This window comes from Anolis carolinensis, chromosome 1 (genome assembly GCF_035594765.1).
Source record: "Anolis carolinensis isolate JA03-04 chromosome 1, rAnoCar3.1.pri, whole genome shotgun sequence".
Taxonomy (NCBI): domain Eukaryota; kingdom Metazoa; phylum Chordata; class Lepidosauria; order Squamata; family Dactyloidae; genus Anolis; species Anolis carolinensis.
In genome coordinates, this window is record NC_085841.1 from 234,929,764 (window position 1) to 234,957,004 (window position 27,241).

The 27,241-nt window shown below is 39.7% G+C and overlaps 1 protein-coding gene across 3 annotated transcripts in view; it reads right to left on the bottom strand.

Annotated features, from left to right (window-relative positions):
• Positions 1–27,241, bottom strand: part of col18a1 (collagen type XVIII alpha 1 chain) — a 195,835-nt gene that overhangs the window by 80,653 nt on the left and 87,941 nt on the right. The window contains exon 1 of one of the 3 annotated variants that reach the window (XM_008110565.3): positions 12,234–13,037. The exons of the other annotated variants lie outside the window; for them this stretch is intronic. Within the exon in view, the coding sequence (XP_008108772.1) occupies positions 12,234–12,921 (688 nt within the window). The 5' untranslated portion in view covers positions 12,922–13,037. Of the gene's footprint in view, positions 1–12,233; positions 13,038–27,241 lie in introns of those variants that run through there. 3 annotated transcript variants of the gene reach the window in all.

Genomic DNA, 27,241 nt, shown 5'->3' on the forward strand with positions numbered 1-27,241 from the left:
TATACATGTTTAAATATACTAATAGCAACAATTTTGAAATACAGCTCAGAATTCACAATATTTTCCTTCCTTATCCACTCTGAGTCCCCTAGGGGAGATAGGGCAGAATAAAAATATATTATTATTATATTTAAAACTGATACAAGTATACTCTTACTCTTTCTTCCATTAAATCTGCAAGTATTTTTCAGTGCTGGTTTGACTTATGAAAATACCCCAATAATGTACACACCTGCCCTCTCCCTTCAGTAGAATGTTTACTGAAAAACTTAAATTCCTGGATTTTATTTCCAATCATGATAATTATTTCCTTCAGCTAGGCAAGAGGATTTTTCTTTTCGTTACTTTTTTATAACTCTGTTAATCTGAGAGGATTTTTCAAGGGTCAACCCTTTTTCCAGCATTCTTGAGTATTTTAATGCCCAACTTTATTTAATCTTAACACAATTATTTTTTCCTGAACCTGTAAAATTGTTTAACAAACAGTTTGGGCTAGCTCTGAACTGTCTAATACAGAGTATAGAATAATAATAAATGACTGGTACATTTATGGTTTCATATTAACCCTGAGATGCCTGTTCTCCTGCTGTTCAAGATCAGCCAAGACACAACAGTTTGCCTGAAGTCATTCAACAAATGCAGAGTTAAGCAGCAACTCTCACTCCTTAAAACAAAGCTATTTTGTCAACTGCCTCTAAATTCTGCAGAAGAAATGGATATAGGCTATTTAGAACCCACCATCTCACCCACTTGTCCACATGACTATCAGAGTGCATTTGCACCTCTTGCTTCCTATAGCAATTATAAAAATTCAGGGATACATAGGTAGATTGTAAGACAGACTCCAGAGTCCATTTTGTGAGAATACCTTCATTAAGACAACACGCAAAAATCTTGGTGCTAGTTTTTGAGCTTCGTCAGGTGAGATATTTTTCAAAAGTGCAGGGAGTGACAGTGAGGGTCATTTAGTATACATACTGCATTTAGGTGGTATGAGAAGGAAAACATGTTACTCCTCTCCACTCCTTTCTCCTGTATTATGTTTTATACATCTTTGCCTGATGAAAAGATTTTCTACTGAAAGCTAGCACCATGATTGATTATACAATATGTGTCTGAACATGCATTTTGAGGAGGTATAAATAAAGCTATTATGATTATGAAAACATGCTTTGGTAAGAGAAATGAGCCTTTTCTAGCACATTTCTAAACATTCCTCCCTTAGCAAATGTGTTCCTCAGAAAACTTCTAGGTTGCTCCAAGTCACATCAAGGAGCAACCTGTAGAATCTGATAGTTCTACAGATCAGACTCTTTCTTTCCCAGGCACATCATGTTTCAATTAACATTTATACTGTGGTGAATGTTGACATTCATGATTCTACTTTTAACCAAAATGAACTTTGGAAGGTCAAGCGCTCAGATTCAACACTCTAAAGTTCTGTAAACCAAGCTCTGCTTCCAATCTTTGTAATGATTCTTTTCAGCTCAAACTAACAGCAAGATGAATAACTGTGGCCACTACAGGGCTGCTGTTCAAAATTATTTCTAAACTCTTACAAATCTGTGGCTAATTTTGCAAATGAAACTACTAACAACAGTGAATATTTGCAATCACACACTGATGGTCATAATTGAGGGACTGCTCAGAAATTATTACTTGAGTTGAAAGATTTACAATAGCATATTCTTCACCTAGATGTGCTGTGTCCGTGTATCTATTTACATTACTCCATTCATGTTTTAATGTATTTGAATAAGCTGGTTTTTTATGGCAGTGGAATGAATATCTGTTGGGTGATGGACAGTCAATCTGGATCACAACCCGGCATCAATTTCCTAGTGAAAATATCCTCTCTCTGGCTGCTATTTATAGTAAAGAGCAAAAAACAATAAAAATGAAAATCGTAACACTCAGTAGATGTGATGTGAAAAAGAAACAAAATCTCAAAGTTTTGAAAAAAACATGATTTTATTTTTACAAATAGGCTAACATGTTTTGGCCTGGGAATATTTTATGACTTCCTTAAGGGAATAAACTTTAGAATCAACCTGCAGGGATTCTTAAAAGAGTGTCTCCAAAGTGTATGTCCAGTTGCTAAGTGTAGACTTTGGAGACACTTCTTTTTGAATCCTTGCTGGTTCATTTTAAAGCTTAAACTAGCACCTGAATGGGGAATTAACAGAAACTCATCCAGAGCCCTATTCCTGGCTGGAAACACATTCTTGATTAAGGCCCTGCATTTGCTTTTCTGTTAAGTAAAAGTGGTCAATTTAACCACTCTTTCTAAAAACCACAAACAGCACAATTTTTAGCTTGGCCTCAGAGTTTGTTTGTATTTATTCCCATATCAGCAGCTGGCTAAAGTTTCCAGGAAAAGTCAGCTCAGCTTGGCTGGCATTAAAGCAAGCGCATGAGTTGTCTCCACATTATAGGCTTATACAGAAAGAGGGAAGGCATTGTTTGTTTTGCACAAAAGTTTGTATTAAATGTAGTGTTAGTCTATACTGCAATCAAAACCCCACAAAGATCTTGCCACACCTCATCACCCATCCGCCCAAGTGTAGAAAACCTGGTTGACATTTGCCCTAAAATGAACCCAACCTTACAATGTAAATTTTTACACTAACCAGCAACCTTTGGAAGATATCGATCCACAAACAGGAAAAAAATATTGTCACTGTGTTGAAAATCAGGACAGAGTGAAATAAGTATCCAATGAATACATTTCAAAGCACTGAGCAAATATTAACTTCTTGACAGTGATTTTCATTAATGAATATTTGAATACATAAGAAAATTATTTCTTCTCACATTAGAAACAAGAATAATCTTCACAAAAAGAATTCAATGGAAATGTGTATATATGTGTGTGTGCTGGGCATCAACATTATCCCTGGGGATGTTGTGAATTTTCTGGGCTGTATGGCCATGTTCCAGAAGCATACTCTCCTGACATTTCGCCCAACATACCTCACAATCTCTGAGGATGCCTGCCATAGATATAGGCAAAACGTCAGGAGAGTATGCTTCTGGAACCCGGCCATACATCCCGGAAAAGTCACAACACTCCAGTGATTCCGACCAGGAAAGCCTTCGACAAAACATTATCTCCCTTTGCAACATAGGGAGGGATATAGAGAGAGGACTGGAGGCAGAGCCCATTTTTTGTTTCTGATGTAGTTTTCTCATTGGATTTCAGAAGGCATTGAGCTCAACTGAAGTAGATTTGTTTAAATGAACCATATATAACAGTCATAAGCAATGTTAAGTTCCATTGGTTTTAATGTATCTGCTCTAGCTGGGGCTAATGTTGGGTTGAATGAAATGATTCTCAGAAACTGGAATGTTTGTCTTGGAAAAGCAGGGATTCCAGTGCTACAAAAGGAACCTATTAAACTAGTTGCCTAAAACTGAAATCTAGAAAGTGCCCCATCGTGCAGTTCTAACAGTCTCTTCCTGGCTCTTTAAAATGTGGGGAAGCAGCCAAGACACCCCCTGCTGTGCTCATGATTGTGAATGCAGAAGGCTCTGGCTGGTTCTCTGAGCCTTTAAAGGTGAGGGAGAAGGCAACACATGCAACAACAGTAATCCTGTGTACTGCTGTTTTCAACTGGAAAAGGCAGAGTCTCATTGAATCCCCAATAGTCTCTCCAAGCTTTCAAAGAGACACTGAAAAGAAACCTAAGAGACCATTCAATGAGCCAGTTCACGGGGAATGGCTGAGTTTGAGAACTGGCCAGACCTTCTAACTTGGAAAGAATTGAGACAAGAGGAAGAGGAGGAACCAGAAATTGGAAGCAATTAGAAATCTATCCTCAACCCTAAGACTACAGTTCTGCAGAGATGTGATCCCCATCAAAAGTTTTCTATCAACACTGTGTGTTGCATTATGCAGTTTTCCTAAACCATAGGAAACCACCCATATCTATGTGAAACATTCAGGAAGATGTGGAAAAAGAGAGGCTATATGCAAAGAACCTTGAGGGTAGAGTTTCTTGTGCATTTATCATCTAACTGACATATCCATTAAAACAGGTTCAAACATCCATTAGGGATTTTAAAAGCCCAGCTGTGCTACCAAAAAAGCAGTGGGGAAAGTTGGGTGTTATGCACAGATAACTCATTCTGCAGTCAAGTAAGTTATCTTTTCTGCATCAGGAAGAAAAATGAATAATCATGCAAACTGAAAATATTAAGCTGAATGCCTTTTATGAGTGCATCACAATTTACTTTCTAGGTTACAAGTATCAGAATACCATAAGCAGTAAGTTTAGTCAATTCTGAGTATTATAATCAGCTCCCATTGCGGCTGGGGGCTCTGGAACTTCTAGTACAAAATAATAGTTTTCTCTGCTCTGCTTTCAATACATGTGGCAGATATGTATGCATCCCTGGTACCACACTAGTTAGCCCTAAAATAATGTCAGACTGATCCAAAGAGAATAGTTAGGGGAGCAGCATGGACAAGGTAAGGAGAACAAGGTACACAAGATTGTTCTAAAGCATGTGGGTAACTACACGCATTAGACTGAAACTCTCAGCCTTCTCAGCTTACATGACCAACAATAATAATAAAATAATAATAATACTTGTATTTTTATATACTTTATATCCCCCCCCCCCCCCCAATCTCCCTGAAAGGGCAGCTGACATGGGGACGAAGTCCGGTTCACCATAAAATACAATTAAATTTAAAAACAATTAAACATCAAAAGCATATAAACAATAAAACAGTAAACAAGGCACTGTCAGGGAATTCAATGGCTATATTTTGCTAGGGAATTACAGTCCAACATATCTGAACGCCACAGTATTAGAGAAGTCTGCTCTATAGTACCAACGTGTATGGGAGCAGGGTTGAAAGAAGCCACAATCCAGCCAGATCTTTACTGAACATATCTTGTTCTTTGCAGAGAATTTGAAAAGAAAATAGTGAATGTATGCTGAACAATTATCCTAGGTGCCCACGCCACATGTATCTCAGTATGAATTTTGGATTGACTCAGAAGATATCTACATTACTTGTTTTCGTTTGTAAAAGTGCATTTTGACTTAGATATATTTAAAAATGATTAATACAACAGACATGTTGAAACTCTTTTGTGTTTAACTAGTGCCTAAGGAAAAAAAATGGCAAGGTTAAGATGAATTTTAACTTGACAAATTCTTACTTCGTGTGGGAGTTTTCATTTATAAAGCAATTTCATTAATGACACCCTGGAATGAATGGTTCTGTTTGAAAAGAGATAATTAAGATGCTTAAAACAGGAGTTTCGTGCAACAATGCAGATATTGCTGTCAGGAGTTCTGCCAAGTATTAATGCAAGTTACTCCATTCTGAAAACTCTTTGTGTTAAGATTAAACTAAGTTGGGCATTAAAACACTCAAAAAATGTTGGAGGGGAGAGTTGATCCCACAACACAAGAGTGTCTTGGTAATTCCCTTGAAAAACACCCTCAGATTAACAGAATTATAAGAATAAAAACGAAAAGTCCTCTTGCTTAGCAGAAAGGAATAATTATCATCACTGGTAATAAAACCCAAGAATTTAACTCCTCCAGAAAACATTCTAGTGAAGAAAGAGAATACTTGTGTACATTACTGGTGTATTTTCTCGCAAGCCAAACCAGCACTGAAAAATGCTTAGAGATGTCACAAGAGAAGTATTAAGAGTACACTTTATTTGTTTTAAAAAGAAAATATTGTGAATTCTGTTCCAAAATGCTTGCTACCTATGGGAGATAAACATGTACATTTAAGGTTTGGATATGGAACTTGTTTCATCCCAAAGACCACATTGGCTCCAGACTAGCACATCAGGGGTGGAATGTAACAATGGGTTCATGCCATCCTCAAATGTCTGACATCTCCTAACAGGGTGAGCTTCTTAGGTGAGCAATGCTGACTGAACCACCATCTGAAGGCACCAAGAAGGACAGTAATTCATTCAGTAGCCATTCACCTGCCACCTTCCCTTCTTCACAGGAGAGAGGCCTCTACAAGGCAGATGGGTGAAGGTCACCAATGCCACACAAGCATCACTATGTACTTATTTATTCTTATTTTAGGAGTCTTGGTCCCATCAAAAGTAGCTTCAACTTCCCCTTAGTTTTTGTACATACACCTCTATTCCAATTCATAGGGAGCTCATGCTGTGCATAGCTATATGAGCAACTTTATGATGCATAAAGAGAAGAAAAAGGAAATAGCCAAAGGCATTAGTTCTTGTTAGCATCAAGCCAACTGGGAATTACACACTATTTTACCACTCTGGTGGGTTAAAGTAATTTCAATTATATGAAAAATAATAACAAAAATAAACGGGTTTTGTAAATCCCATGCCAGAATGGACAACTGTTCTGGTATCTTAAGCAAAAAAATTAGCACAAATGGTGACACAGAGATCAGATTCACAATTATTTCAAAATCATGTTCCCATCACTGTTGCTATTTCCTCTAAATTCAAATCCCATAACGATGTTGCAGATTTTCTGTGCTGGGGGGAAGGGGAGTTTCATCATCAGACTGTCTCTTCTAGATTATTGTGGTAAGAATACGCTGGGCTACTTCCCCAAAATAATTACTGCCATCATGATCAACTTAAGACCTCGTCACATGGCTGGCGGCAAAACTCCTCTTCAGATCAAGGCATGGGGTCCAGAATTCTGCAGGAGGCAGAAACCAGATTTAAAGTGGATCCATGCTCTGGTGTGATGAGGCTAAGGACCTCATCACATGGCCACTGCGTCTCTTCAGGGCGAGGTATGGGGTTCCTGTCTCACTGGCCAGCAGGCCAATCACATGGAGGGAAGTGAAGAGTGCGCATAGTGCGCATAGTGCGCAGGGCTTCCCCCAATGGATCTGCCAACATGGGAGGCTTCTGTGTTGCCAGATCCATGCCAGATCCATGGGGAAAGCCCTGTGCACTACACACACCCTTCGCTTCCCTCCATGTGACTGGCCTGCCAGCAGATGAGGCAAGGCCCCCATGCCTCACCCTAAAGAGAAGTGCCGACTGCAGCCATGTGACAAGGTCCTTAGCCTCATCACAGCAGAGTATGAATCCACTTTAAATCCGGTTTCTGCCCCCTACAGAATTCTGGAGTTTGTAGTTTAGTGAGGCACAAGATCTGTCTGGCTTAACAGTTTAAAGGCCCCTCCCCTAAACTACAAGCCCCAGAATCCTGCAAGAGGAAGAAACTGGATTTAAAGTGGATCCATGCTCTGGTGTGATGAGGTCCTTAACTGCAAGGCTGATCTAGGTTACTGATGTCAAGCTCTAGATCAGAGATCCATGGTTACTCAGAAGATCTATAATGGCAGAAAATTATTCCTCAATGATGATCTTTCCACCATCTCATCTGTAAATGCTAGGCATACTTCTTATGGCAAACTTTCAGTGTTCTTGGAAATCATAGAGCCTTAGAGCTGGAAAGGACCACAAGGGCAATCTAGTCAAATCCCATATCATGCAACACTAAATACAGGGAAGTTGTTTGGCTGTACCAACTCTCCTCTAAACTATGTCTCCTGCTCTACACTGGTCTGCGCAGAGACACAAGAAAAAATGGCCTTTTAATTCCCAATCCAGCACAGTTAACTCTCAAGCAGATACCTCACCAACCAAGCACTTCTGCCCGGCTGGGTTGTGAACTGAATTGTGTATATGTATCACAGCAAACCCAAAAGGTTTCCAGGAGCCAGAAATACATGTTATATGAACCTCAACCTGTTATATGAACCTCAATCTATGATTCAATGAACCTCAACCTGGCCAGAAACTAAAGGGATAAACTCACTCTCATTTGGCAATATTCCTTTGTGATCCATATCCTTTCTTGTGAATCAATTATTTTAAGTTAAATGAGAAATCAAGATAACTTTTTATCTTTAATGTCTCAATGTACAAAATGTAGCACACAAGAAAAATGCTTCCAAATCTGATTACACTTAAAAACAAGTCTATAAACATGGACTCTCTGAGATGTTTCTGCATAAACAGTTCTGTGACTGCAAAACCATTCTCAGTTTCCCCTCCACATTGGCCAACAGAGCTTCCCAGCTTATGTGAAAAGCTATTTTGAAGAGTTGGCAACAACACCTAACTGATAATTCAGTAGAGAGGATCAGAGCTAAGACATCCAGAAATTCCTCACTATGGCCTCAAGGCATGGAGTGAAGCAAAATATGGTGAAGTCAAGCAAGACTGAATCTGAGCAATGACTACCAGAGAACCTTAAACTTTGTTTAAATAACAGTGAGATATGTGTCATAACAGAAATTCATATTATTCAGTTTCTGGTGTCTTCCATCACAAGTGGAATTGAATAGTTGCAATATAAGTTACAGATTTCATCTTTTTTAAAAAGCACAGCATGTCAGTTATTTTTGTTTCAAATCTGGATTATTGTTTTCGAGTACAATAAAGTACAGTGGGCATGGAAGTCCCTGTTTCGCATCTTAGAAGTATGTGTGTATCACAAGAATGTCACTGAAAGGATCACAGGCAAGTCTCAGTATTAACAATCATCCTCAATTGTTAGCTTCCTGCATCTGGTAGCCACTGAGAAAAGACTGTACCTTTCCTGCCCCAAGATGAAAACAGTTTTCAAATAAGTATATCTACTCTTAGTATGCCCATTGAGAAACACAATTTTGTAGGTACTGCTGTCTTAAAAAACAACATCACATTATCTGCTATGTGGGAAGCAAGGCCTCTTCCAAAACCACATTCTACAGTAAAATTATTATGTAATTGTAGCCAGAAATAGAGCGATCTCCACTAGATGTTTCATTCTTAACTGCTATGCCTGCTAGGCATTGTTAAACCTATTCTACCTAATGTTGCCTAATAGAAAGGCAGTTTTGCCATCAGCTTTCATAACATCCTGTGGCAATATATTTCATATCCTGAATTAATTATGTGGTGTATGAGATATTTCTTTTTGTCTGTCCAGAATCTCCTGCCAAGTAATTTTACTGGACGATCCCCAACTTTTTAAAACTGTGAGAGAGAATGGGTAACTCTTCCAGCAGAAAGCTGAGATATCACAAAGGGCGTCATGTCTTGTAGGAACTTGTTTTCTACAGACATAGAATCTGGGCACATGGTAGAGCTCACAGAGAATGGGATGTTCCAGGATGTGGTACATTGACACATCCAGTGCCAAGTAAGTAGACAAAAGATTCTAAGAAATGGTTGAAGAGATACAGTTGGAATCGGACCCCCTCACTCCACCCTGTCCCCAGATTCTAAAATGTCTGGGATGGAAATCAGTTACTGAATGCATCAGAGAGAAACTGGAAGAAAAAAGGCACTACATTGCACAGCTTAACATGTGAAAGTGCTGAAGATTACAGGTGGAATGAAATCCCACCGACATTATACCTTCCCAAATGCCAGACTGAAAATTGTATTCATATTGAATGCAATCTAATATGTAATATTTGTCAAACTTGTACATTCATTGATTAATTATATTATCTCTCACACAAATAGAAAAACAAACCTGGTATTCTTGTTAATTGTTTTATATTATCTAATCAATAAGATTGCCCTGTCATCTATTACTATTCAGAACCATTTTTGTAAGAAAAAAAAAATTGATTTATAATTGCATATACAAGCAAGGTAAAAAGATAAAGGTTTCCCCTGACGTTAAGTCCAGTCATGTCTGACTCTGGGGGTTGGTGCTCATCTCCAGTTCTAAGCCGAAGAGCCGGCGTTGTCCGTAGACACCTCCAAGGTCATGTGGCTGGCATGACTGGATGAAGTGCCGTTACCTTCCCGCCGGAGCAGTACCTATTGATCTACTCACATTGGCATGTTTTCGAACTGCTAGGTTGGCAGGAGCTGGAGCTAACAGCGGCCGCTCACACTGCTCCCGGGGTTTGAAGCTGGGACCTTTCGGTCTCCAGCTCAGTGCTTTAACGCACTTCGCCACTGGGGCTCCTGTATATACAAGCAAAGCTATATGCAATTTTAGAAAAACAAGGTCTTCACTTAAGAAGAAGAGTTAGATGAAACGGATGAATAAAATGTTTATTAACAGCAACCCAGTGGTTTCAGTGACTGCATTGGGAGTTTAACAATTAATCTCTCACACACATACGCACACAGTGAGAGAGACAGAGGTCCCGTCTACCCTGACCACTTAGGTTGGCAAATAAAGTGATCTACCCTGCAGTGGTTGAATGCTAGAGCTGATGTGAATTCACCTTAAAGTGGCTTTACAATGGGTTAACCTAATTTGAGGGGAAATCAGAGTTGGCTTGTCCCCCAAGTTAGAGACCAGCCCTTCTGTGCTCTCTGGGTTCAAGGGGCCCAGGGATGCAGGGTAACTGTCCCCTCCTACTTCTGCCTCCATGTTGCTGCTGGCTAACAAAAGCAACAGAGACAGGTACCTAATTCTGATGGGTTCTCCTTCCTACTATCATTCCAGCTGACCCACAAAGAATGGAAGGTGAGAGGCGGGGCTTTCCCTGCTCCCTCCTCCCATTCTCTTTTGTGGATTACATGACCACAAGGAAGAAGGATCCCTGATTGTATGGTAGGTGGCTGTGTGGTTGATGTAGCTAGCAGTGACATTAGGGTAGTGGAGTGGCAGTAGGTCCTAGTCAGGGCATAAAGTGGGCCCAACCTGACACCAGTTGTAAGAATGTTCCTCAATTTATCCCTTGTCCAATTTTAATTTGTTTCTTATTGCAGTGTTAAATTACAAAGTGATGACATTCTTGTAATCAATGCAGACAACTATGAAAAACAAATATGAGCCAACGTTTTTGGCTTGTTTGCCCCAAGTCAAGCAATAGTACTAGGCAGTGTCACTCCAAGGCACTTTAGAACCCCCATGCATTGCTGAGCAGGTAGTAATGGAAGGCAAATGACTCCGAAAGAGGAGTGCAGGCTAATTTCGTGACCACAGCCAGACCTATGGGGGCCCTCATGTTCTTGCCCAGAATTTCACAATACAGTACTTTCTACTTTGATTGAAACATTACTGGTGACAACGGTACCAGCCTGACAAGCTGTTTAACAATGCAGCCTTCCCCCAACATTGTTCTTTTAACCCAGAATCCTCCAGTCAGCTATGCCAACCTACCTAGAGGACACCAGATTGGAGGATTGTATTATGTATTATTGTCATCAGAACAATGTTTTACAACTGGATCACAGAGATTGGCACAAGAGAGGGAAACAGGAAACTGATAAATGCATTTGGATCACAGTCACTATTTTTAATCCCTGACTCAACTTTAATATTAGCTTACCTGGTGCTGGAAGGGAGAGATAAAGAACTGTTAACAGATATTACCCTTGCAACTTTACCTGCTGAAACATTGACAAATACACATGAATATACACCATCCTCCTCCGGAAGTGAGTTGCATGATATCGGAAGTTGACCCTCTTTCAAATGTATCCAGCATAGATCTTTCAAGGCCTCACAAAATCCCCGACATGGTGGAGGTGTTATTGGAAGAGAAGCATTACACCCAGGTACCAGTAGCAAGCAGAAAAACCACTCCAAGTAGCGGTGACACCGAGATTTAAGAAGCCCCTCCCACTCATGCAAAGCAGCCTGAATTTCCTCCTCACTGCCAAGGTGCAAGTAATTCGGCACTCGGAAATGCTTCATGCCCAGGTTGTTGCAATATGACAGCTTGGTTGGTAAGGGCAAGCAGTGGCCAGCGGTTGGCGTCAATCCAGGAAAGAAGGAAGGAAGCCCTGTGCTACTATTGCTAAAATGTTGCACAGTGTAGGTTAGTAGAAACTCAAGAGAGTCAGAGGTATTGCCAGAGGAAAAATCCATAACATTAGTTGCATTTGAATGGGAAACAGAATCCCTAGAGTGGTTCTTAGTTGCATCAGCTACTACTATCCCAGAATAGTTAAAGAAGGGGTGGTTTTTAAGGTGGAGATGGGCTCTATTGCCCTTAGAGAGTGATTGGTTTGGATTTGCAATAGAATGTAACAGCCAGTTGTCTAAAGCACCCACCACCTTGGATGTAATTCCGCCATCCACCCGACTGCTATGGTTAGCCCGAGGCTCCTGCAATTCCGACACATTTGCACCAGGCAAAACTCCTTGCTTGTCTGAGGATGCTCCCCAGGTTGCCCTTGTTTCTGAGGAGGTGGTACTTTCTTGCCCTGCCCGTGTAGATTCTTGGAAAGCCACCATGGTGCCAGAGACATAATCATCTGGGGAAAATGAGAAAGAAGAACTACCTGGAAGTGGAAAGGCAGGCTTCTTTAAGAGGACGCGTGTCTTGTTCCACAGAAGAGTGGGTTTTGTAGTGACCAAGGTAACTTCTTTTGGCTGCCCAGTTTCCAGCAAGGGTTGAGCATCACCTGTAGAGTTGGCAGTAGTATTCAGGGTGCTTCCTGGCTCTGTACCTGGAGTAGGTGATGATTTCAAAAGATCCACAGTTGTAGGTGTCTCAGTGGTTGCAGGTGCTTCAGTGGTTGCAGGTGCCTTCGTGGTCTTTGTCGTCTCAGTAGTCTTTTCATCCCAGAGTTGAACCAAATTCCTGATTCCTTCAGCTACATTTAATATCTCGGCTCCTACTCCTGCAATATCCCCTTCTTTGCTGTCAAGCTGGGAAGGTGATGTAACTGCAGGGATACTTGTGGTAGCTGTGAAGTTTGGCCTCTTCAAGGTAGAGATAGTCCACACTGTTCCCTTTTGCTGGGTACTGCTTTCAAGTGGGATGCTGGATGTGGTTGTGGGCTCAGGCTTGGCAAGATGCTGTGTCGTCCACTCCGTCTCTTCTGTCTGCTCCTTAGGACTGGGAGCCTCTGAGGGAGGGATGGTTGTTTGCTCAGGGCCCCAAAACCAACTCCTCCAGCCTTGTGCATTTGAGAAGCCACAGGTCAGTAACAGCAGGAGCCCAATGCTGAGCTCAGCTCGAGCCATTAAAAAGTGGCTTTGGGGGGAAATGTGCTGTGAAGCAGTGAATGGTGAATAGAGGAATTCACATTGATCTGTCCTCTGGAGCTGCAGGGTGAGGAAACATGCAGCTCTCTTCCAAGCAGATATAAAACTTGTGGAGGTGTGGCTAACAGAGTCCTCCCCTCCAGCAGCCAGTGCTTTCCATTAAATCAAAAACTTTTCACAGCACACACAGCCTATAATGCCTTCGGTTGCAACAGAGGAGGTGCTTATTATGAGCATGCCAGAAGATTTCTTTAACCCAAGGCATAAGCACACATAAAGGCATACCTGGAAGCCAACCATTCTTCACAACTTCACTACAACTTAAACATATTATTGTTTTTCCTGCCCTCCAAGCTTACGAAAGTATTTGGGTATGTTCAACTCCTCCCTGCCCTCAGCCAATACTAAAATAAGGAGGAGTTCTTTCCCCAGCCTGTCTGTTTGTAGCTTAATTTTCAAAATAATTAACATCAGGAGAGAAAATGCAGGCTCTCTTCTTTAGAAAAAGTGTTTCTAAAGCAGGAGAAACGTAGCAAAAAATGTAAATGTCCTCCAGGTCAATCAAGAGCCTCAGCAAAAGTTCATAATTAACAGGCATCCTCTACAGGCTGTGTCTTAAGTTGCCAACATGGTCATGATCCAGTCAAAACACAGCATTTTAAAATCCAAATAATTTAACAAGACAGTTAAAGACTTGCCAGGAGTCTGTCATTCATATGAAAAAGATTAAAGTTTGCTTATATTTTGTAAGATTCTGCCCCTTGCTTTCAAGACTGAAAAAACTGACTATGCAAAAATTTGCTTTACAATGAGAGCATCATAGAGTTGGAAGAGACACACGGGCTATCCAGTCCAACCCTCTGCCATGCAGGAAGAGCACAATCAAAGCACCCGTGACAGATGCCAATCCAGCTTATGTTCAAAAGCCTCTAAGGAAGGAACTTCCACTGCACTTGGAGGCAGAGAGTTCCACTGCTGGATAGCTCTTATAATCAAAAAGTTCTTTCTAATATTCAGGTGGAATTGCCTTTCCTGCAATTTGAAACATTGCTCCTAGTCCTAGTCTCCAGGGCAGCAGAAAATAAGCCTGCTCCCTCTTCTTTATGACAGCCTTTCAGATATTTAAGCATGGTGATCATCATGTCTCCTCTTAACCTCTCTTCTGCAGGTGAAACATCCTCCTAAGCCGATCCTCAGAGGGCATGGTCTCTAGGATTGTGCTGTTAGGCAGATCTGATTTCTAATGTGCTTGTTTCTGCCTTAAGAGGCTGGTCTCAGAAAGATTCATCTACTCTTTTGAAAAGCACATTTCCATTGTTCACCCAGTGACTTGATAACAGGAGCGCAAACTCTTGGCATAAGCATCATAAAGACTATGGGGGATTTTTCACTGGAAATCATAAAGAAATCTGACATAAAATTTGGGCTGTAGTTACTCTAACTGTGGTGTTCTTCTGCATCTACTTTCTCCACCATAGCGCCTGTGATTGATAGCAAATTCCATTATCCTCAGAGAGTATTGCCAGCAGCACTGTGAATGACCTTGGTCAGTCAACACATCCTCTTCATCAAAACCTACAATAAAATTTAAACCACAACACAGAGTTGTACCTGTGGTCACACTTCAGATTTAGTCCTATACAGGGGGAAAGGTGTCTCCACTGAAGCTTTCTCGCCAATCCTTGTCTCCACAACTAGCCAATTTTTTTCCAAAATCCCATTATCACAGGGACAGAAAGTGAGGTAAAATCTTCTGACCAGGGGCAAAGAGAACAAAACAAACACCACAGGGGTGTTAACACTTCCCTACGCTATCTACATGCTATCCACAGCTTTAAAAAATACATATTTTTGGCTGGAGTTACACTTTAAAAATGTATTTGTTCTGACTTACATACAAATTCAACTTAAGAAAAAACCTTCAGAACGTATCTTGTTTGTAACTTGGGAACTACCTGTACTCTGTTTCCCACTGCTTTGCAAATAAAGACTCCTGAACCTTTAAATAACTAGATAACCACTCTAAGAGATGTAGGTGACCTGTTCTCTTTGGCACTGAGAACAATACAAGAAGAACCCAACGATTTCCCACATTCCATTAGGGAGAGCTTGCTAAACTTTTCCAACCTGCCAAATTATTTGCATTCAGATTTCCCCAAGCTAGAAAGCTGGATTTGAATTCCTATAATTTATTCCACACATACTTTCTTTGATCCATTTGCTGGGCCTAGAATGTAATAAATCCATTATCTGTAAATCTCATCAAAAGCTTATAACCACTGGCCCATCCATATTGAAAGGGCATGTTCTTCAACAAGGGATGGAGATGTATTGCTAAAATGCAAGGGCATAAAAGTGCTCCCCTCCTTCCAACTGTCAAATTGGAAAGAGGAATAGCTTTATATGACAGCACAGATCGATCCTCAAAGGCTAAGATGACATGTAACTAGAGCACTAATCAGCAAAGGGACTAAAACACTGCCAACTCTTTTTGGCATTCCGATTTTCCTGATATGCTGCTTCCTATTAAAATCCATCTTGCCACGAGCAAAAAGAAAACAAGGAACAATTTCAACATAATTTTAAAACAAAGTAGCTTCTGTTTTATTTCTGTATAGCATGCCCATTGTGTACTCTGGGGGACTCTTATAATGAGTCAGCTAGTTCCAACTCCTCTTCTCAAGCATGAATAGATGCAGAAGATCAGTGGGGTGTATGTGTGCATGAATGGGTTGGACAGTCTGATGATAAGAGAATGGTTAACAGTATGCTTTCCTTCCTGCCCAACAACATTTCAGATCTGTTTTTCAGTGCATGCATTTGCGGATACTGTGCATCTAAAGAAATTGGGTTTTTCCCTGAAGATTGCGCTGTTGTTTTCTTGTTCTCGAGCAGTTCACAGCCAGGTTTTCTCTTTTCAAACAGCTCTGTGCCACTGAATATATTAATTGTTTCAAAAAAGAATTCTGATGTTTTGGAGACAAACCAATGACCACTTTCTCTTAGGATAAATTGGTTGTTAATTCAAAAGCCAATGATAAACAGAATCTCAAGCTAAGTAGTCAAACTGCTAAAGGAAATCATACTTTCAAGTTGAAGCTAAAAAGAGAGGAGCCCAGCTAAGAATTGAACACAGCCACATTACTGAACAACAGTGGTGGTGGATATGCTACTATATTCTTTTCAGATCACAGGTAGTTCTGTCGAAGGACCTTATCAGAAAGGCCCATGGATTCGCCCGTATGTGGGGTGAATCCATGGGCTCCTGACGGGGAGAAAGGAAAAAATCAATTTACCTTCACAAGATGCATATATTATTATTAGTAGAAGTACTAGTATCCTGCTCTCCCCTCCCCCAATTTCAAAATAGTTTAAAATTTAAGCAGCTCACAATTTAAAAGAATGAAACAATTGAAAATACATAAAAGTAAACATTACAATCAAATTAAACTATTTGTAGTGTTAAAAGAATCCAATACATCAGTAAAATAAGACACAATTTAAAAGTTTTTTTAAAAAATTCTAAAAACATGTACACATGTTTTACTTTTTTTAAAAAGTAAATATTAAATACCATTTACACTTTAGAAATAATGCAAAGTTACAGCAAAACACTATCATAGTTTTTGGAAAAGAGATGCTTGCAAAGGTCCAGGTAAAAAGGAAGAGTTCTTAATGTCCCACCCAAGGAAAACCTCAAGGAGCATTATCATTTGTTTCACAACCCTACAATTATGAAAGGGAACAGATTGAAGAATCCAGGAATGCATGTATTTACATGAGTGCTATTTTAGAATGAAATCCTCCTAGTGAATTTTGTAAAGACCATAAGAATACATGATTTGCTGGTGACTGCAAGTGTTCAAGACCACTTAAACACTATTATTTTTAAAAAGAATGCAATGTTTTCATTAGGTTAAGATTTTAATGTATTGTAAATACAGAAAGAGGCTGTGTGTTTAGTTATCACACAGTTTTATAAGCCTTTAGAGAGAGTTCTTTGTAAAATATACACACACATTTACATACCACACAAAAGAAAAGAGATAAAACCAATTCAAAACATCTATTTTGCCCAGTTTTAAGGGGCAACATGTCAGATATTAACTGTTTACATATTTCCATTACTTGTTTCTTTGACTTTCTCTTCCTTTTCTCTTCCTTTATCTCTAGGAATGAACAAATATTATACATACGGCATGCGAAAGTAGACAATTGGGACAGGAAAAACCAGGAATGTTCATAAATGTATATAAAGAACTTAGGCACTTAGATTAAAATGTTAAAAAATAATAGATTGCAAAGGTCCCACAAACACACAAATTCCCTAAGAATCACATTTTTGTACCAAAAGCACCCAAAAAATCTTTCATTTAGAAAAGGGAAGACTTTCCAGAAGTAAAGTGCTAGAACTAATGGAGGGAGGCAAGGCAAAAGTGTAAGATGAAGCAAGGGAAAGAAGAAGAATTTAAGAGATTCACTAGAAGGGAGCAAAGAGAAAGAGAAAGGCATAAAAAGGTGTAGGATGCAAGAGAAGAAGTCAGACAATGAGGGGCGGGTTGTTGTGTGTTTTCCGGGCTGTACGGCCATGTTCCAGAAGCATTCTCTCCTGACATTTCGTCCACATCTATGGCAGGCATCCTCAGAGGTTGTGAGGTATAATGAGGGGAGGGGAGGCGGCTACAAGGTGAAGGGATGTGGCAAAGAAGCAAGATGAGACAAGGAAGGGAGAAAGGTGCAGCTGTGAAGCAAGGCAAGAAGCCACTGTGAAGCCAGGAGGTGAGGAAGGGAGAGAAGTTCCATGGAAGGATGCAAAGAACAAGAGGGAAAGAATGAGGAAAAGTGCAAGGATATGTGGTGCATTTTGTCCTTACTTTCCTTTGCATTCACACCTGTGAATCAGATTGCAGTCACTTTCAGGGGCTTCCTGTGACATTTTCAGTAATTTGTACCTTTTTGCTATAAGTAAGAAAAATGATGGCAACCTCCTCTAAATGATCTGGTAAGAATACAGTAGCATTTGAAGTCTATGTGCATGACAACTCACCCAGAACACAAATAACAGGTTTACATGGTTCCTTCTCTACTATCAATCCCTACAACAGCATTGTAAAGTACATTTGCTGAGAGGTACCCATGATGACCTGCTAAGTCCATCAAAGAATAATTAAAATAAGTTCAGAACTATGAATATTACTCCGGTCACTCTCTCAAAAGATTAGTTACTATATAAATGGTACCTGGGCTGAAACACAGGGTGCATTTTTACTGTAGGATTAATGCAATTTGACACTACTTTAACTGCCATGGGCAAGTGCTATGGAATCATGAGATCTGTAGTTTGGTGACGCACTAGCAGTCTTTGGCAGGGAAGGCTAAAGACCTTGTAAAACTACAACTCTCACAATTCTATAGCATTGAGCCATGGCAGTGAAAGTGGTGTCAAACTGCATTAATTCTAAAATGGAGATGCACTTTGGTGACAGAAATAAATGCAATTATATATAAAATCTGAAAGAATAACATGCACAATTATAATATTAATTTTGGGGGCTATATGTTTCTCAATTTCTATCCCCCAAAGAGGCAGTCAAACTGAATTTCCTCTTTCTTCTGGCTGTTTTGCCAGACCTCACGATATATCTCCCCATGCCTCAGCCTTGACAGTTGTTATTGACAACATTCACCTCTCCGCTCAATTCTGCTTTATGAAACAGGGCTGGTGCAACAATTCCCACAACTGTGAGTCTTCTTTCAGTGAAAGCAAATCCCCTGCCACCTACGCCCCAATAAAAACATGCTTTCCTTCAAATAACAATTTTACCATATTCCTCTTGTTTTCAATAGACTCTGACCCAGCAATTCTCTTGATGGCCTTAGATAGACGTTTCCCAGGGAATGCAGTCTACAGAGATATCCTTGACGCTGCTATTAATTGCTTCCTGTCTGCAGATACATTATGAGACTATTGTATTTTGGATTCCTGGACCAGTTTCCATAAGAATAGAAAGACAGTGAAATCAGACTCACTGGGAAGCAGATAACACAACAGTTGAAGATCCTCAGCTTCTCTCCTGGGAAACTGTCATATACCTCACAATCTCTGAGGATGCCTGTCATGGATGTGGGCGAAACATCAGGAGAGAATACTTCTGGAACATGGCCATATAGCCCGGAAAATACACAACAACCCTGTCAGGAGCCTAACACAGTTTAAGATGCAGTGGGAAAGACTAGATAGCAAAAAAGACAAATGAATGGGTCTTAGAACAAATCAAGCCCGAACTCACACAAGAAATGAAGATGCCTAAACTGAAGCTATTCCCACTTTGGATCTATCATAAGAAAATGTGACTTATTGAGAAAGATTATAAGGTCTAGGAATGTGAAAAACAGTAGGAAGAGGTGGATTGGGCCAACCAAGGAAGCCATGGCTCTGAGTTTGCAAGACATGAGCAGGGATGTTGATTACCAGAGATCCTGGGGATCCTTCATTCATAGGATGGCAGTCATGAGGTGAAACCTCATGGCAGTCATGAGGAAAATAACAACAAACTTATTTTATTTTTAAATATATTTCCACCTTTTCCCTTACTGCTTAATTATTTTTAAAAGTTCACAATGGTTTTTTGGAGTGAATTTCCTCAAAACCCAGGGGAGAGCTCTCCTCCACCCACACAGGCTTCTTGATTTACACTCCAGGCTTTAAGCAAAGTGGGAGGAAGAAGCTGAGGCTTGGCTAGCAGTTCCCTCTGCACTGGGATTTTCTTTTTGACATATTCAAGATAAGCAAGTCAGCTTAAGTCAGTTTAATATTATTGATCTTCAGTGAGTCCTTGGTATCTGCTGCAGTTTGGTTCTAGGATACCAAAATCTGTGGATACTCAAGTCCCATTGTATACAATGGTACAGTAAATGATGTCTCTTATATAAAATAGCAAAACTGAGACCTGCTTTTTGGACTGGGGGTGACTGTTTTCAAAATATGGATTGTTGAATCCATGGATACAAAATTCCTGAATAGAGATCCACATAAGGCTGTTATTTGCCACGAGTAGTTTTCCAAGAACACATGTAACAGGTTCTACCATACATGTCAAAATGCCACCAAAATAGATGATCATCACCACCACTCTTCAGTTAAGTAAAACTATTTAAGTACAGCCCCTGAAAACTGGAATGAAACATAGATGGTGATAAAAGAGGCCAAAAAGGATATGAACATTTGAATTAGATATTTCCAAAGTTATACAAAGGCATTAACAATGAGGCATTTCTTTAGAAAGAGCAGCCAAAATTGATTTCTCATGCTGGTGAGTCAAAGACCAAAGGGAGGGCTGCTGCTGTCTTAGTTGCTGTAAGGAAAATATTTTGAGTCACTGATGTACAGCTGGGCTATTTTATTTGCATCCAATAAAAAATTAAAATAAAATTTGCAGCTGTACCAATTTCTTATTCCAAAATATCAGTGTCACACAGTCAGCTCTGTTCTGGTTGGGATGAGATTCAGCAGGCATTCTGCATTTTTTCCTGTTAGCAGCTTATGTTCATGTTTCAAGGAGTCTCAAGATGCACCTACACTGGCTGTTAGGAATTGTGGGAGTTGAAGTCCAAAACACCTGGAGGGTCGAAGTTAGCCCATATTTCTACACTCTAGAAGTAATGCAGTTTACCACTTTATCTGCCATGGCTCAGCACTATGGAATCACAGGGGCTGTAGTTTTACAGGGACTTTAATCTTATCTGTCAATGAGTACTGATACCTAGCCAAACTACAAATCCCAGGATTCCAAAACATTGGGTCTTGGCAGTTAAAAATGGGGTCAAACTGCATTCATTCCTCAGTATTGATGCAGCCTCACTCACAGACATTAGGTATTGAAAACTCAAGATAATCTCACCTAAGAAAGTATTAAACATTTCAGCTGGGATGAAATCTTTGGCAGTTTCAATTCTATTTATTACCAAATTAACAAAGCTGTGGCAATTTCTGTAGTGACTGTAGAAGAAAACATAATCATTCCATGTGTTGCACAACTACTTTTTTCCCTTGGCTAATATGGCTATATAATGGGTACACTTATGACATATTTATTTTGTGACATATAAAACTGTTTTGATGCAGGTGAAATGCAAAGGCAGCTTATTTCTCCAAAGAAATAGAAGTTCTGTTCACAAGAACAGAAGTCACTTCTATCTTAGAACAAGCCACACTCACAACTGTCCAGGTATTCCACTGGATCTATTCTTTTATTGTTTATGAATCAGCAGAATTTCAATACAGAACTACCACAAAGGTTATGCAAAATCATCAGTCATTTATCATGAACAGTTGACAACTTTGTTAACATGCATGAAGGTAACCTGCACTGTGAATCTTACTAAGTTCAATATAGCTTGGATATAGGTCAGTGGCTATACAACTGAAACCTGAATAGATATAGCTTCCATATGTATATTGTGCCAAAAAAATTCCCACCACAAACTCATAAGTAAATCACACCCTACGCATCTCCACACTGAGGCATATTTATATCCCATGTAAAGAGTTTTAGCATCTATATCCCATGTAAAGGGTTTTAACAATGAATTTTAAACTCACATCCTATATTTACTGTATTTTAATCTTTTGTGTATTTTGGTACACATATTTCATAGAAATACAATTTAATATATGTATTTTAAATAATATTTTATAATTATGTGTCTTTAACTATTTTGCACCCTGCCTCAAGCTGTGAGGAGAGGCGGGTAAGAAATACAATTATTAGGTATTGTTCTATTATCCGGGAGGAGGCCAAAAGGGGCCGCTAGACAGAGAAGTATAATCTATTTTATAGGGGGGGGGGGGGGAGTTGAAGGAGGAAAATCATTTCCCCAGTTTTCGTTGGTTATTCTCCCTCCCCACTTCCCATTTCATAAACAAGGGTTTTTTCCACAAAGACGACATAGGTGGGAGAAATAACAGGAAAACAGGGGGGGAACGGTTTCCCCCTTCAAACCCCCCTCACGCCCATAAAATGGACTGTCCTTCTCTGTCTAGCACTCCCTTTTGGCCTCCACCCAGATAATGGGACAGTACCTATTATCCAGTAAGTTTCTGCTGCCATCTATGCCAGCCAATTGCCAGCTCTTTGTTTAGTTTTTTTTTTCCAACTATTATCTGAGCAGTCAGGATCTACTGTCTCAACATGATTCTAGACAGGCAAATTACTCAACATTTTCACAATCCGGTGCTCTTAAAATCTCCATAAAGTGTCTTTATAAGCAAATTATACAGTTATATATTATCATTCTTTTACAGATAAATACCAAACAAGATTAGATTTCTACCTTCAGTTCTTCCAGGAAACAAGTTTATAAACCAAGTTGGGGGGGGGGGGGGGGGAGAGAGAGATTGTAGGGTGGAAAGTTGCTTAATACATTAAGCAACTGAATACATTAGTATTTCCAAAATATTTCCTTTCTGACTTCAGAAAGGATGATAATTTCTTTGATTTGTCAGTCTTCATTCATTCAAGCTATTAAAGTCTCATTCCATAGTTTCCTATTCACCAAACGCCTGTGAGAAAAGCCAGGTTTCAAGTTTTTTTCCCTAAAAATGAGGAGTGATGGGGCCTGCCTACTGTCACTAGGGAGGGAGTTCCACAACTGAGGGGCCACCACTGAGAAGGCCTGTCTCTCATCCCAACCAGTTGTGCTTGTGAAGAGGTTGGGACAGAGAGCAGGGCCTCCCCAGTCGATCTTAAAGCTCTTATAAGCTTATAAAGGGAGATGTGGTCGGCCAGGTAAGTTCGGTCATAACTGTCATATATCAGTTCCACACATTATCACATCATCATCATATTACATCATCATATTTTCATTTCTATTTCTATATCTACATCTATATATATGCATGTGCATATGTGTCTTGTGTATGATCCATACTCTGAATACGTGTCACAAAGACATATCTTATTGTCAGTTACATGTACAATCCTACTTCCTATTTGGGAATGTTCCAAAATTGCTGCATTAAAAAATAAGCACCAAACACTTTATCCACTTAATAGTAACTTCATATTTCTATAGCATCTTCCTTTAGTGTCGTAACTAAAAATAACTAAAGTATGTATGTCTTTGTTTTTAATGAAACACTTGTTAAAACTTTTAAACCTGCAGATGAAAGGTGATTTCTCCAAGGTTTCCATAGTCAAGCAGGGATTCAAATCCTGATCTCCAAGTGTTTTAGTCCAACACTTAAACCACTTGGGACTGATTTATACCATTGTGGAAATCATTTTAAAACATTTTCCTTTCTATTCTGGACTGGCCCCAGAACAAACCCCCAGAGAGTCTTTCTGCATACTGTATTTCAGTAAGAAGTTGGATCCTGTCTCCCCCTCGATGGATTGTCACTTTGACGTGGTGAGGGGGCTTGCGTGTTCCAATGAACCTGCGGGCACAACCGCGGGAGTCACACACTCCCAGGAGGAGCCACAGGGGAGGTTCCAGACCAAGCACAATCCGAAGACCCAAAAACCTCAATGGTGGAGCAGGCAGAAGATAACATGGTACATGTTACAACGGCTGTGAAGGCAGAAGAAGGCTGCAACAGACTGAGAAGCCACTCTTGTTGTGTTAATCACACCACTGCTGGGACCTCAATCTGTGAAGACTGTCTGTTGACCGGTCATGCACCAACCTCCACACATTAAAAAAAATCACACACAGGTGTCTTCCAAGAAATGGAGGACCATCATCCTCGAACTACGAGGGATCGCCTAAGGAAGGATCCTGTCTTTTTTGGTCTTGTCATCGAATTGGAGGAGCTTGTATGGGCCATCCAGTCCAACCCCCTTCCATGCAGGAAAAGCACAAAGTACCCCAACAGATGGCCTCTGTCTTTGTTTAAAATTAAACTAAAAGAGACCGTGTGCTCCAAAATATGTCAGTGCTTTATTTAGAGAGCTAGCATTCTGGAGCACCTAGAGATTTCCAAAGAGAACACATCTTTGGGAATCTCTATGTCTTCTGGTGGGATTCTATGGTTAGATTCTAACCAAAGTTGACCATACAGTTGAACTGAAACACCTAGAAATTACTAGAGAGATGTTATATCAGTCAGAACAAATAGCAATTTCTTTATTCCTGATTTTTCACTTCCACAGGAAGCCTTGTGCCCCTAACCCCAGTGAATGTGGGGAACTGAGTGTAATCCTAACCACATGCTTACAGCCTAATGTGTTTGTTCATCCAATAACACACACACAGCTAATGATACCTCCAGCCTGTTTCAATTCAGATCTTTTATGAGTTGTCCATTTACAAAAACTTTACAGTCATGTACTTGTTCTTAATCCCATTACACCCTTCTCATTTATGTTGCTATGTTACTGTATCTGAGTAATAGTTGGTTCCTGAAGAACAAAGCCAATTTTATCAGACACAGTGCCATGGCTGATTCTGTGTGAGCATACCATACATTCTTTTCCCATGTATATCAGTTATAACATTTCCCCACAGAGCCTGGCATGGATAAGACAAAGGAATACACTGATTTCTGAACCCTCGCCTGTCAATGAATTGCTGTTTCACATCCTTAGCTACAAGCCTATAATGAGCAGCAGTCAAGATCCAGGCTGACTTTTCCCAGAATAATAGTAATTTTTTTAAAGCTGTCAAATACGTTGGTGTCCTCATTCAAGTAGCTCCAATGCACAGGGGAGAAGAGAGGGCAGAGTGCCATCTGGTGGGATTCCTTCCTGCCTTTTTGGCTTCTGACAGTGATTATAGCAATATTTTGAGCTTGTGCCAGGCAGCAACTACCATTTTGATGCAACAAAATGAGTGGGATTCCATGATACTATGGCAACTTGAGAACCAGTGTAGTGGTTTGAGCTTAAACCTATGACTCTGGAAACCAGGGCTGAAATCCCTGCTCAGGTATGGAAACTCATAAAGTGACCTAGTGCTCTCTCAGCTTCAGAGGAATACAAACTCATGCTGAACAAATTTTGCCTGTGATAGGTTTACCTTGGAGTTGCAGTAAGTCGGAAATGATTTCAAGTCACACAACAACAACATGGTAACTTTAAATAAGGGCTCCAAGAAGGAATGGGTAGAGATCAGATACTGAGGATCTGTATCTGAAAAATATCCACAAGTTGCTCCGACCTGGCACCTGCATACAACTCTGGGTATCTCACATTCCTGAATGTCTAAAGCTGCTTCCATACAGCTGAATAAACTCCCACATTTTCTGCTTTGAACTGGGACATATGGCAGCGTGGACTCAGGGCCCGTCCAGACAGTACCTTTATCCCAGGAGCTCCTAGTTCAAACTGGAGGGTGACCAAATGACATTTCCTAAAACAAAGGGAAACCTTTGTAGCAGCACTTGTAACTAACTAACTATTCATTCCTTCAATACACTTGGGGCCCTTCCACAAGCCATATAACCCAGAATATCAAGGCAGATAATCCACAATATCTGCTTTGAATGGGATTATCTGAGTCCACACTGCCAGATAATCCAGTTCAATGTGGATTTTATACAGCTGTGTGTGGAAGGGGCCTGAGTGACCAGCATTAGAAACTTTCTAAGTGGTATCTGTGGCCCCGTCTACACTGCCATATAATGCAATTTGAAACTTCATTATATGTTCAGGGTAAATTCATATAATACAATTTAACTGCATTGAAATGCATTATATGAGTCTACACTGACCATATAATGTAGTTTCAAACTGCACTACATGGCATTGTAGTTGGAGCCTGTTTCAAACCTTTGTGACTAGTGCATTTATTTTCTCATAAACTTTAATGGATTATAATACAGGGATACATGATACACTGCTGTAGGTCAGATCAGAAGGAAATTGGATGCAGAAGGTGCTAATTATAATATTAACACCAGCCATAAACAATTAATATGAAAATCTGGTAATAAGCAAATCACTTAACACATGATGAACATCTGTAAATGTCATCCACATATGCTTTGCATATATTATACTACATTTTATTGTAACCCATAAAAGCTTGTGGTAAAATAAATCTGCTCATATTAAAGGTGACTCAAGCCACTGTAGAAAATAATGTTTAAAATTATAAAATTACATATATAGACAATAGACAAAACAGGGCTACTGCTTTCAAAATTTATGTCTTAAAGGTATCACTTTACCCTCCAGTATGACTGAAATTTTGGGGAGGACTAGATACTGTTATTCCACATGACATGCACAAAATCTCTATGATTCCAGTACAATTTGTTTATAGAATGCAAATATTTTCATAGTTATAATGGGTGTTCTTAATACACTTCTTTTGAGCTCATAAAGCAACTCAGTAGAGAATTGGACATTCAAATCTTGTTGTAAATCAGTAAGACATTTCATATAGTCTTTCCCTTTAAGATGAGATCGCAATGACCATCATCTTCACGTGTCTTCCATAAACACAAATTTCCACAGCATGTCATCCACTCCCCTCACATCATGAAATAAAAGAACAATTGGTAAAAAAATAAACCTCCTAGAAGATGTAAACCACAAAAGGACTGAAGGATGTAATTCTGGAAATGTTTTGATAAGCATAACAGTAATCAGTTTGGTAGTTGAGCAATTAGCCACCCACCCACACAACAATTAGCAAATAAAAAGGTCCTTTCAAACAAGCAGTTTTTCTAAACATAATGTGGCACATAAGTACAAAATAAATACACACTATGATAAAAGGGGGTTCTTTAAAAGGTATATGGGCCTTCTCGTAGTGGCCCCCCGGATCTGGAACTCCCTCCCTAGGGAGGTTAGATAGGCTCTCACCCTTGCTTCTTTTAGAAAGCAATTGAAAACTTGGTTCTTTCATTGCACTTTTGAGTAATTACTCCCCATGACCAAAATATTTTTCTGCATCATTCTAGGTTATTATAATAAATTGGATGTCTATCCCCACCCAACAGTCAAGAAATAGTTGCACTTTGCCCCGAAGCACTTTATAACTTTACTACGGCACTTTAGTTCAATTTGGCCACTCCATACTATCCCCCCTCCACCATCCTGGTGGTTCATTGTATTTTATTTTACTTTTACCTATTTTATGTTTTAATGGGCTTTTATGCTTAATGTAATGTATTGTTTGCATAATGTGATTTTACTGTGTTTTATTCATTGTAATATGTTTTAATTGTTGTACTTGTTTACTGTTTTCGGGCCGTTGTCCCGTGTTAGTCACCCCGAGTACCTGCGGGGAGATGGTAGCGGGGTAGAAAAATAAAGTTACTTACTTACTTACTTACCTGTTTGTGAGATTG